Raw genomic sequence first — 18,282 nt, 5'->3', positions numbered from 1 at the left:
TGTCTTGGTGGTTTAGTATTTAGAGCACTTGCTGCTTGTGCAGAGAACATGGATTTGATTCCCAGTACTTACATAGTAGCTCATAACTCTAATATGGGGTCTAATGCTCTCTTCTGTCTTCTGTGGACACCAAGAATGCACTTGGCACACAGACATATACATAGGTAAAACATTCATATATTTAAAATAACGTAAGAAAATATAAAAAAGTAAAAAATTCTTTAACGGAGAAGATAAAGGTTGCAGAGAGATTACATACTGAATAAAACAGGTGACATTTTATATTTATAACTCCTTACTTTGATTTAGTTTTAAATTTACAAGAAAGTTGTAAGAATAGTATAAAAACATTCTTGATGACATTTTGTGACATTTTCCCCAAGTGTTGATGTTTTTCCACATTTGCTTTGGTCCTTTCTCCCTATCCACACAGGCTTCTTTTTAAAGAACTTGGGTATCGGCTTTAGCCATGATGTCTTTTTTATTCATAGAAATGTATTTCTAAAATATAAGACATTCATGAGCAGCCCAGTAAATATCAAAATCAGGAAAGTAAGTCTGGTAAAATGCTATTTATTAGTCTTCAGACCTTTTATACTTGTTTAAATTATGCTAACAATTTAAAAAAAATGATATCTCTAAGTCACCTTTGCTTTCTGTTGTCATATGTCAAGAATAAGTTACCAACCAAGCCAGGCCATGATGGCGCACACCTTTAATCCCAGCACTCTGGAGGCAGAGGCAGGCAGATAGATCTCAGAGTTCAGAGCCAACCTGGTCTACAGAGTGAGTTCCGGGACAGCCAGGGAAAAAAGAGTTTCCTTTAATGTGGACCAAGTCCTCATGCTTTATCTCTGGTCACTGGGACATGGGTGGTATAGCCAGGCCAGGCTTCCAGCAGGGCTGCTGCTTTGTTCCAGTCTCCTCTGTTTCTGGTCTGGGAGCTGGGCCTTTTGTTGTATCTCTTTAGCTTTCTTAGTCTTTCTTTATTTTGACATTTTTGAAAGGTACTCTATAGGACCTCCCCCAATTTGGGTCTGACTTATGTGTCCTTTAATTTAAATTGTGTGCTTTTTGTAGAACAAATACATTCTTTACATTCAATTGTGTCTTCTGTCACCAGATGATGTTTTTGGTCTGTTCTGTGATGCTGCTGCTAACTTTCATCACTTAATTAAGAAATTCAGTGAAAGAGAGAATGAGAGGATTTTATCGCTATCCAAGATGAACTTCTGGTTAAAAAACCCTGTATAAACTGTTAGGAAAGTCGAAAACATTTGAGGAATATTGTTCCCATGAGCCTTTCATAAGGAATCCACTAAAGAATGAGGTTCAGGCCAGGCAGTGGTGGTGCACACCTTTAATCCCAGCACTTGGGGGAGGGGGGCAGAGGCAGGCAAATTTCTGAGTTCTAAGCCAGCCTGGTCTACAGAGTGAGTTCCAAGAAAGCCAGGACTACATAAAGAAACCCTGTCTTAAGCCAGGCAGTGGTGGCATGTGCCTTTAATCTCAGCACTTCAGAGGCAGAGGCAGGTGGATCTCTGTGAGTTCAAGGCCAGCCTGGTCTACAAGAGCTAGGTCCAGGACAGCTACCAAAGCTACAAAGAAACCCTGTGTTAAAACTACTTTCCTCCCCAAAAAAGGAGGGTTAGAAAACCAAATGAATGATTTTTTATTATTATAGCTACCTGATACATATAGGAATACAATGTAGATACAGTATCATTGCTAAAAAAATAAATAAAGCAGTGGAGATCGTGTGACTAGTGGTGTTTATTTTGTGTGTATGAGTGTTTTTCCATCATGTATGTCTCTGTACCATGTGTGTCACTGTTACCCTGAGAAGTCAGAAGGCATTGGATGGATCCCCTGGAACTGAAGTTCTGAATGAAAAGACACTGTGTAGGTGCTAGGATCTATCCCGGGGTCCTGTACAAGCGCAGTAAAAGCTCTTAACTGCTGACCCATCTCTCCAGCTCTGTTTATTTTCTTTCTTGTCATGTTTATCACCATGTAATTAATCAGTTGCTTTTAAGTTGTTGACTAGAAGTAAAAAAATGATACCTGAGATAAAATATTGAAGGAGATAAGAAAAAAAGAGGTTGAACATAGTCAACTTGCAGGTTGTTTAAAGAGTAAAAGGAAATAAATATGTAGCAGACTTTCTTGGATCACCAGCCCCCACCAAATCATGACGGTGGTTAATTATGATCAGCCTTAGCTTAGGTTTGTTTCTAGCATTTTTTCTTTAACTTAAATTAACCTGTTTCTATTCATCTTTGAGCTCCTGAAGCTCTCTTACCTCATCTACATACTGTCCTTCCTGCTTTCCTGCTTCTTCAGTGTCTGTAAGGCCCCTAATTGGCCCCCCTTTTCTATCTGCCTGCCAGCCCCACCTCTTCCTTCTCTGCCTGGCTATTGGCCATTCATCTTTTTACTAGACTAATCATATGCATTAGGCAGGCAAGGTGAAACAGCTGTACATCTTTACATAGTTAAACAAATTCAGCATAAACAAAAGCAACACATCTTTACATAGTTAAATAAAGCATAAGCAAATGCAAAACATCTTTACATAGTTTAACAAATATGCTATTCCACAACATAAATAAGAAACTCATCCTCAAATAGAAAGGACTAATGTTATTGTATAAAGTTATTGTGAGCTAAACATGATAGCTCGTGTCTGTAGTTTCTACACCCAGTTAGCAGAGGGAAGAGGGATGTAAAGCCAGTTTGGGCTACATAGTGAAACTTTGTACAGAGTCGAAAAAAAAAATTAAGCTATTTATATAGGGGTTGGGAGATGAATTAGGGGGTAAGATTACTTGTAAAAGTGAAAGGACCTGGGACTGGAGAGATGGCTCAGTGGTTCAGAGCACAGAAGACCCAGATTCAATTCCCAGCACCCACATGGCAACTCACAACTGTCTGTAACTCCAGCTCCAGGAGTTCTCATATATATTAAATAAATAAATTTCTTTTTAAAAAAGCAAAAGAACCTGAGTTCAAATGCCCAGCACCCATGTTAAAGCCAAGGCCATAACCTCAAGAGCTTTAGGGCAAAGACAAGCAGGTCCTGTGAGCTTGACAACCAGTTAGCTTGGTCAAATAGTGTTTCAGGTTTGGTTAGAGATTTTATTTTATTTTTTTAAAAAGAAATATGTTGATGATATCTTATGTTTTCCTCTGGTATATGTATACACACACTTATGGGGGCTTGCCACACCCACATGTGCACACACATGTGCATGCACACGCACAAACTAAATGATATAGATAAATAAATGTGTTAACATAAAAGTAAGCAGTAGAAAATACAAACCTATCTAAATATCAAAACATTGGTTTTAAAAGAGAAAGTTCATATTCAAATAGAAATCACATAGTAAGCATGACATTCATACACCAGTGATTCATTTAACATAAGTGATATGAGAAAACCAGGGAGGGTATATCAGTAAGCACAACTAGTGGGCTTATTCTTCCATTAAAAGCGAAAAACTCAGATTAGCTGATGAAGCATAACTCACATTTGTCTCACATGCAGGAATAATTTCTAAACAGAGATTTCTAAAGCTTCAGACAAGTAAAAGGACGGACAAAAGTGTAGAGACAAGTACAAATAGCAAACACGTCAGGAGTTTCCACCTTAATATGTGAGAGAGGAACAATAGGAGAGAAAGGGTATTTTATGCTGAATGGTATAGTCATCAATAAGAATCATCTTCTTGAATGTCTAATGTAGCCAAGGAGTGACCCACCACTTGGCCTACCAACTCAGAATATGTTGAGATATGTGTGTGTGTGTGTGTGTGTGTACATATGTACACGTGTATACACACATGCACATATATTTAAGGCAGGGGGTTGTTCAGTTGTTAGGCACTTGCTGTTCAAGCATGAAATCATAAAACTAGAATTTGGATTCCTAGAACCCATGTAAATATCAGGTGGACATGACCACCTGCTTGTATTTCAAGCCTTGGAAGGCAGAGGTGGGATCCCTAGAATAAACTGATTAGCAAAACTAGCCTTATTGGCCAGCTTCTAGTTTGACTTTGCCTCATTGAATAATATGGAAGATAGTTTGAGGATGATTCCTGACATCTACCTTGGGCCTGCACTCACAAGTGTGCAACACACACACAGGCACACGCATGCTAAATAAAATTTAAGTGTTACAAAAACCAGAAAGGAATAAAATTGAAATACACTAGAAGAATAAGAAAGGATATGAATGTGTTTGTGAATTTATTTTTTTGAGAAATAAGAAATCATATAGAAAAGTTATATGAAAGTACAATAAAATCTGACTATGAAACAGAATTAAAATTTAAAAAGCAACTCTTCCAAATCAAAATAAAACTTTCTGTGTGTATATAGAACTTGAGGGGTGGCCACAGAACTCTCCAGCACTTGAAATGCTATGTGCATGTCCATTCCTAATAGAAGTGTATATTAGGGCTACAACAAAAACCTTTGTTTTCACTGGTGATTGTGTCGATTGTAGAACTGATGGTATTTGAAATTGTTATTGGTGTATTTTGAAATAAAGCAAAATGATCACATCTAATTGATAACTAAGGTCTTTGGCCTGAGAAAAAACAAATCTGATCTATATAGATGAGCTACAATGTACATGATCTTTTAAAGCAGCAGCAAACGAGATCTTTTACTTCTGGACACTGAAAAGGCCCAGAACCAACCTAATGGCCATTGCAGTTGTACCCACAAGTCCTCACTTAGTATCTTTAAATACCATCTTTGGTATTGTTTGAGACAGCTTTTTGTAAACCCCAGTATTGCCTAAAACTCACTATGCAACCAAAGACGATCTTGAATTTTTTTTTTTTTTTTTTTTTGAGACAGGGTTTGTCGGTGTAACAGTTCTGGCTGTCCTGAAACTTGCTTTGTAGGCCAGGCTCTGAACTCTGAGATCCACCTGCTTCTGCCTCCTGAGTGCTGGGGCTAAAAGTGTGTACCACCCCACTTGGCTGATCTTGAACTCTTAATTCTTCCGCCTCTACCTCTCAGTTACTGGAATTATATTTGTGGGTTACCAAATCTGACTTTAAATACTATTTTTATTGAAACATTGGGGTTCCTTAGAGAAGTAACTGGTTCTGGTTCGGGTCAGAAATATCTTGCCATACTGTCATGACTTATATCAAAAGGACTCAGGACTCAACTTGTAGACATCCTCTGATTAAAGACAGTTTGAACATTAATAAGGACAATATCTTCAGTGACTTCATGCAAACATTTGTTTATGACCTCATAGTAAAATTTGTAAACAATTTTCATTGATGGCCTTTGGACACTAACTGATTATTTTTAGACATCAGCAGATATGGAGAAAGAATGAAAGTCATCCTTATAGCCTGCTTTCTTTTCATATATTTTACTTCAAGTTCATCAAATAGTTTATAAAGAGAAGTTTTTATGGAAATAAATTGATTAATTGATGGCCCCCAGTGAATCCGTGTATCTGTGTAGTGACAGGTAAAAGCTGTTGGGGACTGTGGAGATGGCCCAGTGGGAAAGAGTACTTGCTGTGTAAAGTTGGCCCTGCGTTCCCAGAGCCCAGAGCCCACTTAACAGCTGGACATGGCCACATGTGCTTGTATCCACAGCACAGTGGCAAGCAAACCTCAGAGAATCCCTACAGCTTGCTAGCGAGCTGGCATACTGACAATAGCAATAGAAGCCAAACAAAGATATTTCTCTTTGGCTAGTTTAATAAGAGTTGTATGTAAAACAAAGAGAATATAAGTTATCTTGGTGAAATAAATTAAAACATTGAAATTACCTGGCGCGAGTGAGAAGAAAGCATGAGACAAACAAACTCGCTTAGGAGTTTATTAGAGGGGGATGTGTACAGGCTTGGGGATCGGTGTGCAGAGAGGGAGACGGAGAGGGAGAGGGAGAGAGAGAGAGAGAGGGGGGGAGGGAGGGAGGGAGGGAGAGAGGGAGAGAGAGAGGGAGGGAGAGAGAATGGCGTATCCAGCTTTTAAAAGCTGCCTAGCACATGCGCACAGGGGTGGCATGATGAGCGACTCATGCATGCACACAGGGGTTTTAGTTGAGTCACACATGGGCCACGCGGGGGTGGGGGCTTTGTTCCCGAGGGCTCATCTGCAGGTGCCTGCCTTTAGAACCTGGAAGTGCAGCCTTAACTGTGGCTGAATAATTACAAACATGGTATAGCAGGATGCCTGGTATTCTCTTTTGGCCTCTCGTGTGCTTATGGGTGATTGTAAACACAGTTGTATCACAGCATACATGTGTGCACATATAGTTTATAACAAAGCTATTAATGTTACAGAATGTACTGGCTGATTTTGTGTGTCAACTTGACACAAGCTAGAGTCATCAGAGGGGAAGGAGCCTCAGTTGAGGAAATGCCTCCATAAGATCCATCTGTAATCCTTCTTCTCAACTAGTGATTACGGTGGGGGGTGGAAAAAGGTGGGGAGGAAGCCCATAGTGGTGGTGCTGTTCCTGGGTTGGTAGTCATGACCCATGGTTTTATAAGAAAGCAGGCTGAGCAAGCCATGTGAAGCATGTCAGTAAGCAGCACTCTCCACGGTCTCTGCATTAGCTCCTGCCTCCAGGATCCTGCCTGTTTGAGTTCCTTTCCTGATTCCTTCAATGACGAACAGTGCTGTGGAAGTGTGAGCTGAATAAACCCTTTCCTCCCCAACTTGCTTTATGGTCATGGTGCTTTGTAGCAGCAATAGAAACTCTTAAGTAAGACACAGAAGTACAGCTAGACCTTATGTGCTCTTTGGGGAAGGATATAATTCCACTTGTGAAATACTTTTACTCTCTCCTCTCCAGGAAAATCAGACCTGAGCTCTAAACCTTGATTTGTAGAACAGAGAAGGGGCAAGTCTGGTGCTATAACTCAGTGGAAGTATACTTGCCTGGTATACAAGTACAAGGAACTGGCTTCAGTCCCTGCTAATACACACACACAAGTACAAGGCACTGGCTTCATTCCCTACTAATATACACACACAAGTACAAGGCACTGGCTTCACTCCCTACTAATACACACACACAAGTACAAGGCACTGGCTTCAGTCCCTGTTAACACACCTATGCACACACTGAAAAGACAAAAAACATGGGGGCAATGGGACAACAGGTCACCATGAGGAAGCAGCCGGTTAAAACAAATTCTGAAAAATGATATGCTAAGAGGCTGTGTGTCTCAGTAAGTGTTCTACCAGAAAGTTGAGGGAAGGGAAAGAGAAGAATGAACCTACAGACAAAAGGAGTTTTGATATCAAATTGTTTGCAGTGCATGGTTTTTAAAGTGGTTCCCAGTGAGATCAAAGAAGTTAAAAATCATTTTTGATATAATTGAGGAAGTTTGTATGTAGACTAGACATTTACTTTTGAAGAATTACTAACTTGTTATAAGCATGATGTTCTGGTTTTGTAAGAAGTTATTTTGGGGTTAGAGAGTTGGCTCAACAATTAAGAGCACTGGCCACTCTTCTTTAGGACCCAGGTTCAATTCCCAGCATCCATATACCATCTAGCAAGCCTGTAACTCCTGTCCCAGGGGATCCTACAACCTCTTTTGGTGTCTCTGAGCACTGCATGTTCACAGTGCAGAGATACACATTGAGACAACTACTCACAAGTACAAAGAAATTTAAAGTTATTTCATGAATATTTTTTTAAATATATATGGATGAAATTATATGATGTTTAAAATTGGCTTCTAATTAGTTCTTGATTGTGTAGCAGTAAAATTTGTGAGGGTATGGGCCAGGGGTTGGCAAATGATCTGCTCAGGACCAGATAGTGAATGCTTTAGCTGTCACTCATATAGTCTCCGCCATAGATACAGCATTCTACCCTTGCAGTGTGAAGCTGGCTGCTACAGACAAAACATCAATAATCAACATGGCTATGTGCCAGTAAAGTGTTATTTATAAAAAGTAGGTCTGAGTTAGCCCACAAGTGACAGTTTGCTAACTCTTGCTCCAGATAAAACATTTGGGCATGAGGTGACAGTTGTTGAAGCTATGTTGCATGAAGATTCATTGTACCTTTTTCTGTGTGTATTTTGTTGTTGTTACTGTGGGTTGTTTTGTTTTTGTTTTTGAGACAGATTCTCATTATGTAGCCCTGACTGGCCTGGAACTTGTTCTGTAGATCAGGTTGGCCTGGAGCACATATAGATCTGCCTGCCTCAGCCTCCCAGCTTACAAGCATACATCATCACACCCAGGCCTCTTTCTGTATTTTTTATTCATGTTTGAAATTTTTTTATAACAAAAATGAAGTAGGAATTTTTTTTATAAAATTAAGTAAGGGAATTATTTTCTGTACAACTAATAGTCTCTGTTTTAGATACAGTTCTTATTGAGCCAGAGAGTAGCTGCCTTATTTTGGTTTCTATTGGTATAATAAAGATCATGGCCAAAAGCAATTTGAGCAGGAAAGGGTTTATTTGGTATACATGTATATCTCTGGCTATAGTCCATTAAGAGAAGCCAAGGCAGGAATTGAAGCAGAGGCAATGGAGGAACATTGTACTGTCTTGTTCCCCGTGGTTTGTTCAACTGGCTTTCTTATATACCTTAGGATCACCTGCTCAGAGGGGTTGCCACCCATAGTGTACTGGGCTCTCCCGCCTCTGTCATCACAAACTTGTGTATAGGCCAGTGTGATGGACGCATTGTCTCAATGGAGGTTTCTTCCCAGATGACTCTAGCTTGTACCAAGGTGACAAAAAACTAACTAGCACATGGCTCAGTGAAGAATGAGGACATTTTGTAGCTAGTTTGTTTTGTCTTTTCAAATGCTCAAAAAGAGATTTTTAAGTGATAAGCCTACCCTTAAGTCATTTCTATATGTCAGGTTTCTTTGTGTTCAGTGGCTGACATGAATAATTACTACTACTTCCCTTGTTTAGGCATCCGACATAAGGTGTCTGATTGGGATGCGTTTCTACAGCAGACCCTGAGAGGAGCCTGTGGTCCTCCCGTGTCTTTGCTAGAGGGCGTGAGTATCACTGCTTCTTTAACCAGTATGGAAACTTTTGCAAGGAATTCAAAACTGATAGCTCATTTACTGTGTGGAGGAAAAGAATCATTGTTATTATTAGAGTCATAAGCATAGGGATTGGAACGTTTAAATGTGGTATCAGAAGTTGTACTTCGGTGGCTTGTTTAGTGCCTGAGAAGCTTCTCAATCAGTTGCCAGTTAAGGTTCTGCTGATAGATACTTCCATGCCCATTTGTGAACACTGTTTCAAACAAATTTTAAAAATTTATACTTAGATTATTTTTTTTATCCTTGCCCAGGACAATAAAAATAATAAAATGAATGGATGATGAGGTAGATACATTATTGCTCACATAAATGCAAAATATTAAGAACAGTTTAAAATCTAGGGAAGCTGACATCTGCTCTAATAAAAAGATCTGTAATCTAATAAGTGAAAAACAGCATATGTTTTGAAAAAAAGAAAAAACATAGCAAAGAGAAGCAGAAGTAGATATTGGCTTGGGTGTAGTGTTTATACCAGCTACTCTCTGTGGTCTCTTCAGGTCTTTAAGATTATAGAAGAGGGTAGGCATGTTTGATTTCTCCTTAATGATGATCTTATTTGCTTTCATAATCAGAAACAAGATTCTATTTTTAAAACTATAGTAAATGAAATAATAATTAGAGATATTTGTTAAAACAATTTTGTGTTTTAAGTAAGCTTTTCTTTATGATAATCATATTCATATCATCGAAAAGTGGTATTGTGGGAGGCCATCTATAGACAATGTAATTAATCCCACTGTTGTGGGGTGAGTAAAGCAGTATGAAGACTAGTTTCACAAAATTTAGAACTTGAATTTTAAGAAACATTAACCTCTCCAATTTCACGTTTTTAACCTGCAGCTCCGTAATGGAAGGAATCCTTTAGATCTCATTGCTCCTGGGTCCAGACTAGAATGTCAAGCTTTTCGAGACTCCTTAAGCACTTGGATTGTTACTGTAGTGGAGAACATCGGGGGACGGCTGAGGCTGCGCTATGAAGGACTCGGAAGTTCTGACAAGTTTGAACACTGGTTGTACTACTTAGATCCGTTTCTTCATCACATTGGTTGGGCTGCTCAGCAAGGATATGAACTTCAGCCCCCGTCAGGTAAAGAGTAACATAGCACTTTTATCTGTGAGGGTGAAAAATATATTCTACATATTATGAAAACATTTTTTTTGTTTTTTGTTTTTTCGAGACAGGGTTTCTCTGTAGCTTTGGAGCCTGTCCTGGAACTAGCTCTTGTAGACCAGGCTGGCCTCGAACTCACAGAGATCCGCCCACCTCTGCCTCCCAAGTGCTGGGATTAAAGGCGTGTGCCACCACCGCCCGGCCGTGAAAACATTTTTGTTTTTGCTTTTCAAGACAAGGATTTCTCTGTGTTGCCCTGACTGTCCTGGAACTTGCTCTTAGACCAGGCTGGCCTCAAATACATAGAGATCCATCTCTGCCTCCCGAATGCTGGGATTAAAGGCATGCGCCACCACCGCCCGGCATGGAAACCTTTCTTAATTTACATTAAAAAGTGTTTTATATTTATACAAAGTAATTGCATTAAGTATATATTTCTCTTTGATTTTGTTATTACCGCTTATAGTTTAGCATACATTATTGACTATACCTCAGACTTTTTCCCTTACCAATAGTTTACTTGCATTCATTACTGTGTAGTCCAGTTTGGGTATTTATTGTATTATCTCGTGGGCTGCAGCATTACATCTGCTCTTACTGTAGTTATTTTAACAAACTTTAAGTTTTGACCTCTTAAACAGAATACTGAGATTCGAATACAGGTTATTTTGTATGAAGGTGGACCTGAACTCACCCCTGAAAGAAAAAAAAAAGCTGGGCATGGTGGTGCATGCCTTTAATCCCAGTACTGGGGAGGCAGAGGCAGGAGGATCTTTGAGTTGGAGGGCAGCCTGGTCTACAGAGCAAACTCCAGGACAACCAGCACTATATTGAAAAACCCTCTTTTGAGGGGAGTTTGGTGGTGGAGGGGTAGTAAACCTAAACCTTTTCCTAATCCGTAGTAGAAAGTAATTCTATTTATGTAAATGCTTTCAGAAGTTAAAACATCTTTTAGGTTCTCTCTTCTTAAATCATGCTATTTTGTCTCACTAAAGCCATCAGGCATCTGAAAAATGAAGCTGATTGGCAAGATATTCTGGCCAAAGTAAAAGAGGAGGAGGAAGAGCCATTACCTTCTTATTTATTTAAGGTAAATACAGAAACTCATGATAAATACAAGTTTTACCATATAGTAAAAAATAGCACTTGGGGGAGGTAAAGAATGGGAAGGAACCACTGGAGGCAGGAGAGCGCTATGGCCTGCAGTGTGGGAAGGAGAGGTCAGATAGCAGGGATGCTGATCATCCTCTTTCGAGGTCCTCTGAAAGCTGTCTAAATGCCTTCTTTTCCAGTTAGCTGCATAACCTTAACTAGTTAGGAATAAATATGTTTTTTCTTCCAGATGTCCATTGCATTGCAGACATAGAGAGGAATGCTTTACATGAGTTGTTTTGTCCTGAGTAGATTTTCCCAGGAAGAGAAGTGGCAAGATTTACCAGAAGCTTAGCGGCTCTGTTCTTTTCATTAACTCGATTACCTTTCCTGTGCTGTGATGAACCACCCATGACAAAAGCAGCCTAAGCGCTGAGGGCTTGTTTTGACTCATTTGAAGGGCTGTAGACCATTGTGACTGAGAAGCCTGGAGACGGGAGCTTGAGGTGTCCCTTCACAGTAAACATGCAGTCAGCAAGCAAAGGGAAATGCGTGCTGGTGCTCAGCTCATTTCTACTTTTTCACCCAATTCAGGACCGTAGTTCAGAGGGTAATATTCTCCACATTCAGAGTATATTCTTCCCTCCTTGTTAAACCTCTCTGGAAATCCCCTCAGAGACACACCCAAAGCATGTCACCTAGAGGACTCCAAATTCAGTCTAGTTGACAGTGAATATTAACCATTACAAGTATTTAGCTACATATGTGCATAAATTAATTCAAAGACACTATATTTTTACTCTTTTGTTGTATATATTTCAGGATAAGCAAGTTATTGGAACCCATGAATTTTCTGTAAATATGAAATTGGAAGCTGTGGATCCATGGTCTCCTTTTGGGATTTCTCCTGCTACAATTGCTAAGGTGAAGTGGGAGTTATTTCTTCTGGGAAGAATTGCCGTCAGGGTAACTACTTGAGGAAATGATGGTGGTTTGATCTTTAGGCTATCCTAATACAGTTCACTCTGAAGCCAGAATCTCTTCTGTATTTGTATTGTATTGCCCAGTTTTTTTGTGTGCCATTTCTTCTTCAGGTCTTAGTCTTGTATAGCCAGAGCAGAGCAGTCAGGGCAGCAGAGTAGAAAGAAATGCTCTTTAGAGGCAAGCCTTCCTTCATGTAACTAGAAGACTTAGGGCCACAGCGTTCATAAAGTGTGAATCCAGGCAGTGCCATCACGCATCTAACTAGGGAAGGGTTTGGGGACATAGAGATTGGGGTCACAGAGTTAGCATCACCACTAGTATAGCTACAGCTGTGCCCTCTGGAGTCAGAATGCTCTCTCTCCAACAGCTGACAAAACTGAGGCTCTTGTTAAGAGCAACCACAGGAGCTGAGCACATTGTGCATTATGTCAGTTGTGCAGTTACTGTGTAATAGAGAGTATTTGGTTTAGGACTAGAGTAGAGCAGGACCCCATTTTCTGTAAGTAGAGCCCAAGGTGGATTATAACTATGGGAATAATTACTAGGATGTTTAGTTATCTGACTTGATAGATTTGCATTTTCTTTGTTTTAGTGGAAGATTATTCTTAGAGCTATAAGAGATTCTTGAGCCTATAAGTAGTCTTAAGACCTTCTCTGAAAGCTGGAGAAATGGCCCTGTGGTTAAGAGCTTTTTTACAGAGGACTAGTTTAATTCCCAGCACCCAAATCAAGTGCTTTATAACCACTTGTAATTACAGTTTAATTTATGGCCTCCTCCTCAGCACCTAAACCCATAGACACACATATAAGTAATGGAATAAAAATAAATCTTTAAGACACACACACAAAGAAAGAGAAAAAGAGAGGTAGACATAGACCTGACATGACACCAAGACACACCAACCTTCTCTGGAGTCTGAAGAGACACAGAGGATAGTTGTGGACTTCTCACTTTGGCATTTGCTGTTAATGGAGTAATGTAGTTGACCCCTTACTAAGCTTAAACTAAATTTTACTTGGAACCCAAATAATTGGTTTGAGTTCAGGTTTAAAAAAAAGAAAAGTTTCTTGATCATGTAACCTGTGGTAAATTACTTTTCTTTGAATTTATTGTCCTTACCTGTAAAATGGAATTGAAAATGGTACCTACCACCGGGCAGTGATGGCACACTCTTTTAATCCCAGCACTCAGGAGCCAGAGGCAGGTGATCTCTTTAAGTTCGAGGCCAGCCTGGTCTACAAAAGAGAGAGAGACAGAGAGACAGAGAATGGTACCTACCTCATTAGATTGTTACCAAAAGTAAAACTGAGTAAATATATGAAAGATATTTAACGAAAATAGTACCTGATGTAGAACTAACATTTATTGACTATTTTAATAACTCAGTGTCAGTGTAAATGAACTTGTGTAACATGTTTGATTGTGCTAAGGATAGTACAGATCTATTTGTGATAGATATGTGTGTGTATATCTAATATACATAATATAAAAAATCCATTTGTCAGTTTTATCTGTTAATTATACAGGTTTTTGATGATAAGTACTTTCTGGTGGAAATGGATGATCTTCGATCAGAAGACCATACAAGGCGGTCATTTGTGTGCCATGCTAACAGTCCTGGTATCTTTCCTGTGCAATGGAGTCTAAAGAATGGTTTACACATCAACCCTCCTCCGGGTACGCATTTGAGTTCTTCTGTGTTGTTTCTCAAAATTATTGTTAATCATAATTAATTATGTAGAATCTCTCTATGTAGCTGAGTGTGTCCTCAGACTTACTGTATGACCCATGATGGCTTTAAATTTCTTATCTACCTGACTTAGCCTTTGAAATATATGTTGGATGTCATTGCTAAGATCTTTTATACCTTCTGTCCAAGATAAGGTAATGAGATCTAGATTCCATAATTTTATTTACTTATTGAGGAAGAGTCTTGCTATTTGGCCTGGCTGGCCTGTAAATTGCTATGTGAACTAGGCTAACCTTGAACTCACAGAGAAGAACCTTCTGCTTCTGCATCCTGAGCACTGGGACTAAAAGAGTATGCCACCACATCCAGCTCATTCTGTAATATTTGAAGTCACAAGCTGAAGTGTTAGTGTTTTTTTTTTTATTTTTTTTTCATACTTTGACATATATTTTTATAGGCAGCCAGAAGGACAGGTTCAAGCCTGGATTCTGTTCTGGTTCCCTACTTTGTTCATTTGGAATCTGTTGGGATGTCGCAGAAAGATGGGTGTCTGTTTTGCTTCTCTTACTGGAATAAGTCATGGACCAAAGCAATTTTTGGAGAAGAAATGGTTTTTTCATCTTATTCTTAAAACCTGTCACTGAAGGGAGTCCAGGCTGGAGCTCATGGCAGACACTGAAGTAGACTATGCAGAAATTCTGCTTAGTGATTTGCTCCTTATGGCTTGCTCAGGCTTGCTTTTTTATACAACCTAGGACCACCTGCCCGAGGTGGCAGCCCCCACAGCAGACTGGGCTTCCCACATTAATCAAGAAACTGCCTACAGACTCTCCACAGGATAGTTTGATGGAGGGAATCCCTTAGTTGAGAGTCTCTCTTCCCAGATATGCCTGTGTTTGTGTGTGTTGACAGTAAGCTTGGCAGACGCTGAGCGTGTAGACCTGAGCTAGAAGGCTGGTGATTTTTAGGCGTTGAGGCCTTGTTATCCAGATGACTAGTCAGGGATGCTACGATCAAGATCCAAAAGGAGTAACAGCTCATTTTACTTGTTCTTGTAACTTTGTAAAATTTGATATTTGGCCTTCTAATCAAAGTACTGAAATAAGATTTCACTGAATTTGACTGAAATTTATAGTATTTTTAAATGTGGAATATATGGAAAATGTCAGATGTTAGTCTTCCTTCCTTCCTTCCTTCCTTCCTTCCTTCCTTCCTTCCTTCCTTCCTTCCTTCCTTCCTTCCTTTCTTTCTTTTTTGGTGGGGGCTTTTTGAGACAATGTTTCTCCAAGTAGCCTTGGGGCCTATCCTGGAACTAGCTCTGTAAAACCAGGCTGGCCTCGAACTCACAGAGATCCTCCTGCTTCTGCTTCCCGAGTGCTGGGATTAAAGGCCTGCGCCACCACTGCCCAGCCATCATACTAGCAAATCAGATTATTTCAATTTAGTAGGCTTTGGGAAGCAAGGCTTCTCTTGAATGCTGACTGCTGAAGCATTGTGCTGGAAGCACTCATGTTAGCAAGGATCCCAAACTGTCCTCCACCCAGCCTTCATTCATCCAAGAAAACATTTATGTGGTGTTTGTTGTGAATATGTATTGAATTTATCACCGGGAAGGCAGAGGTGAGTATAATCTAGCCCTTCAAGAAGCACAAGAGGGAAAATATACACAGGACTTCCCAGGTTCTCCACATCGCTGAGCAGAACACAAGGAGCACCTGGTCGGATGGTGTGGTGTTGAATACTTAAGCTAGGAGCTTGTTTCTTTGTAGGAAAGTGCAGACTTCCAAGTTCTTACACTGATTGCTACCTTTGTGTGAAAAGGAGAAAACAAGTATTAAAGGTATTATGTAATTGAAAATGACAGTAGGGCCTGGAGAATTGGCACAGTGGCTAAGAGCATTTGCTGCTTCTACAGTCCAGAGTCCAATTTCCAGTATCCATAGCAGGTGGCTCATAGCTGCCTGCAACTCTAGTTCTAGGGTATCTGGTGCCCCTTTCTGGACTCTGCAGGTACCAGCATGCACGTGTGAACATGCTCACATATATACATACACTTATACATATATAAAAATAGAAATATTTAAGAAAGGAACATGCCAGAGAATGTTTTTATCAGAAAGTGAGATAGGGTCAAAGGGAGAGCTGAGGCCTTTGTTTGGGCAAGAAAGGGGATAGTGGGGACTGTTGCCTGTAGGAGGACACAGTTTTGAGTAGCCTGTGATTAAGCTCTGAGACAGAGCATTTTAGACAAAAGTGGACAGCAACCATGTAGCTCCTCACCCTGCACATATGGAGTTGAGTTAGATACTAGTTTGGAGATATAGCTACCTAGAACCTTTATAGATTGAAGTAGAGAGTTCTTTTAGTCTTGAGTTGAATTTATGATTCGGATTATAGCATAACATTTAGAGTTTTAAAATGTTTTCTTAATTGACACATATACTATATTTATGGAGTACAGGGTAGCATTTTAATGCATATATTCAATGTATAATGATTAGGTTAGAGTAATGAACATATCTGTCAGTTATAATACCATTTCTTTGTGTTGAGATGTTCAGTTAATTTTGTCAACCATAGAAGGGACATTAGAAATAATTCCCCTACTCCAGCTGCATCCCTTTGCCCACTATTCTCTCTACTTCTGAGACTGTTAGATATAGAATATGAATCTGGAAACAGTGTTAAGAGTATTGCAGCAGAGCCAGGGTGTGGTGTTTTATGCCTGTAATCCTAGAACTTGGAAGGTGGTAGAGGTGTCAGGCAGGATTATCAATAGGTCAAGGTCATTTTAGCTACATGAGTTCCAGGATACCCTTAAAACCCTGTCTTAAGGGGAAAAAAAAGGACATTGTATTGGTATTAACTAAGACATGTTAAGGAAAGCAAATAACTTATCAACAAAAAGTCCTCACTGGTTAAAAAGTACTAATAAAAATCAATAAGACAAAATTTCTATATATGAAATCAAATCCAGTCCTTTTAATTTTTCTTTTAAACTCTTGGCAAATTGTCAGTAACTAGTACTGCTCACAAAATATCTGACTTGAAGTTTGGAAGTTTAAACACTTCATTAATTTTATTACATAATTATAATTTTCCCAGAGTTATTCTGTTTTATAAAATAAGCTGTGTATATTCCTTGTTCGGTTCCCTAGCATGAACAATATTAATTGTTGTTTGTATTATAGTGTGCCCCTCCACATTGATAAAAGTCCATAGATATCAGCATTAGGAGTTGTGATACACTTTGGCAGGCGTATTGGGTGTGAACCATTGCTCTTCTGTTTCTGGGCAGGCTTCCGGAGCCAGGACTTTGACTGGGCTGACTACCTCAAACAGTGTGGTGCTGCAGCTGCCCCCCAGAAGTGCTTCCCTCCGGTGAGATCCTCAGCCGTACCTTGGAGAGACCATGTCCTCAGTTTATACAGTGACCACTTTTTTCTTTCGTTGTAATTCTTACATTTATACCTCATTATTTTCAAAACAATATGCTGCATTCTTTTGAGGTATTAATTTAGAAACTTATGTTGGTGACATATTATAGTAAATAAATATTTAATTATTTCATGTTACCTTCCCTTCTGTCTTAACCATCATTATTTAGTTTTGATGACGTTTGGGTAAAAAAAAAAAAAAAAAAAGAAAAAAAAAAGTTTTACATTACATTATGTGATTCTAAACTTAAATAGCTCACTGTTGCAGCATTTTAAATTTTTTTTTTCCCTTTTTAAAATGTTTGTCATGTTAGTAATTGCTGTTTTGTTGCTATTTGGTTAATGTTCTTTGTATTCATTACTAGTTCTTCCCATACCTTCTAGTAGCATCTTGTCACTAATCCACGAAAGCAGTGCAGTAGGAAGATGACTGTTCCTAGTATTTTTTCTCCCTGGGAAGGCTGCTTTCGAGGCTTCCCACTTGATCTTGTCACTGCCACACATGGAGTTGCCCTCGCCCTACTACTGTGTGTAACTCATGGCCCCTTTCCTCCTCTCTTGGCTTACTTGGTTGTGTGTGTGAGAGAGAGACAGTTAGATATAGAGAGACAGAGACAGACATGTGTACATGCAGCAGCCAGAAGGGGATGTTGGGTGTCTTCTTGTTTCTCTTCAGTCTTTAAAAGGTAGGTCTATCGCGTACGAAGCGAAGCTTCCTGTTTGATAGGCTGACACATTCCCAGAGGGCCTGTGGCATCCACCATCATCTCTAGCTTTTTAGTAATATTGAGGATTTGGGCTCAGGTCCTCTTGCTTTCACAGCTAGTGCTATTACCACTTGGCCATCTCTCCAGCCCCTGCTTGGTTGTTTTGATGGTGCCTGCTATTG

At 39.5% G+C, this 18,282-nt stretch overlaps 1 protein-coding gene across 5 annotated transcripts in view; it reads left to right on the top strand.

Annotated features, from left to right (window-relative positions):
- Positions 1 to 18,282, top strand: part of Sfmbt1 (Scm like with four mbt domains 1) — a 121,039-nt gene that overhangs the window by 79,360 nt on the left and 23,397 nt on the right. For all 5 annotated transcript variants that reach the window (XM_038348645.1, XM_038348644.1, XM_038348643.1 and 2 more), the window contains exons 6-11: positions 8,939 to 9,027; positions 9,919 to 10,165; positions 11,185 to 11,279; positions 12,104 to 12,205; positions 13,793 to 13,943; positions 17,255 to 17,337. In XM_038348645.1, coding sequence (XP_038204573.1) covers positions 8,939 to 9,027; positions 9,919 to 10,165; positions 11,185 to 11,279; positions 12,104 to 12,205; positions 13,793 to 13,943; positions 17,255 to 17,337 — 767 coding nt within the window. The remainder of the gene's footprint in view (positions 1 to 8,938; positions 9,028 to 9,918; positions 10,166 to 11,184; positions 11,280 to 12,103; positions 12,206 to 13,792; positions 13,944 to 17,254; positions 17,338 to 18,282) is intronic.

This window comes from Arvicola amphibius, chromosome 12 (assembly GCF_903992535.2).
Source record: "Arvicola amphibius chromosome 12, mArvAmp1.2, whole genome shotgun sequence".
Taxonomy (NCBI): domain Eukaryota; kingdom Metazoa; phylum Chordata; class Mammalia; order Rodentia; family Cricetidae; genus Arvicola; species Arvicola amphibius.
This window is presented reverse-complemented; position numbering and strand designations above follow the sequence as displayed.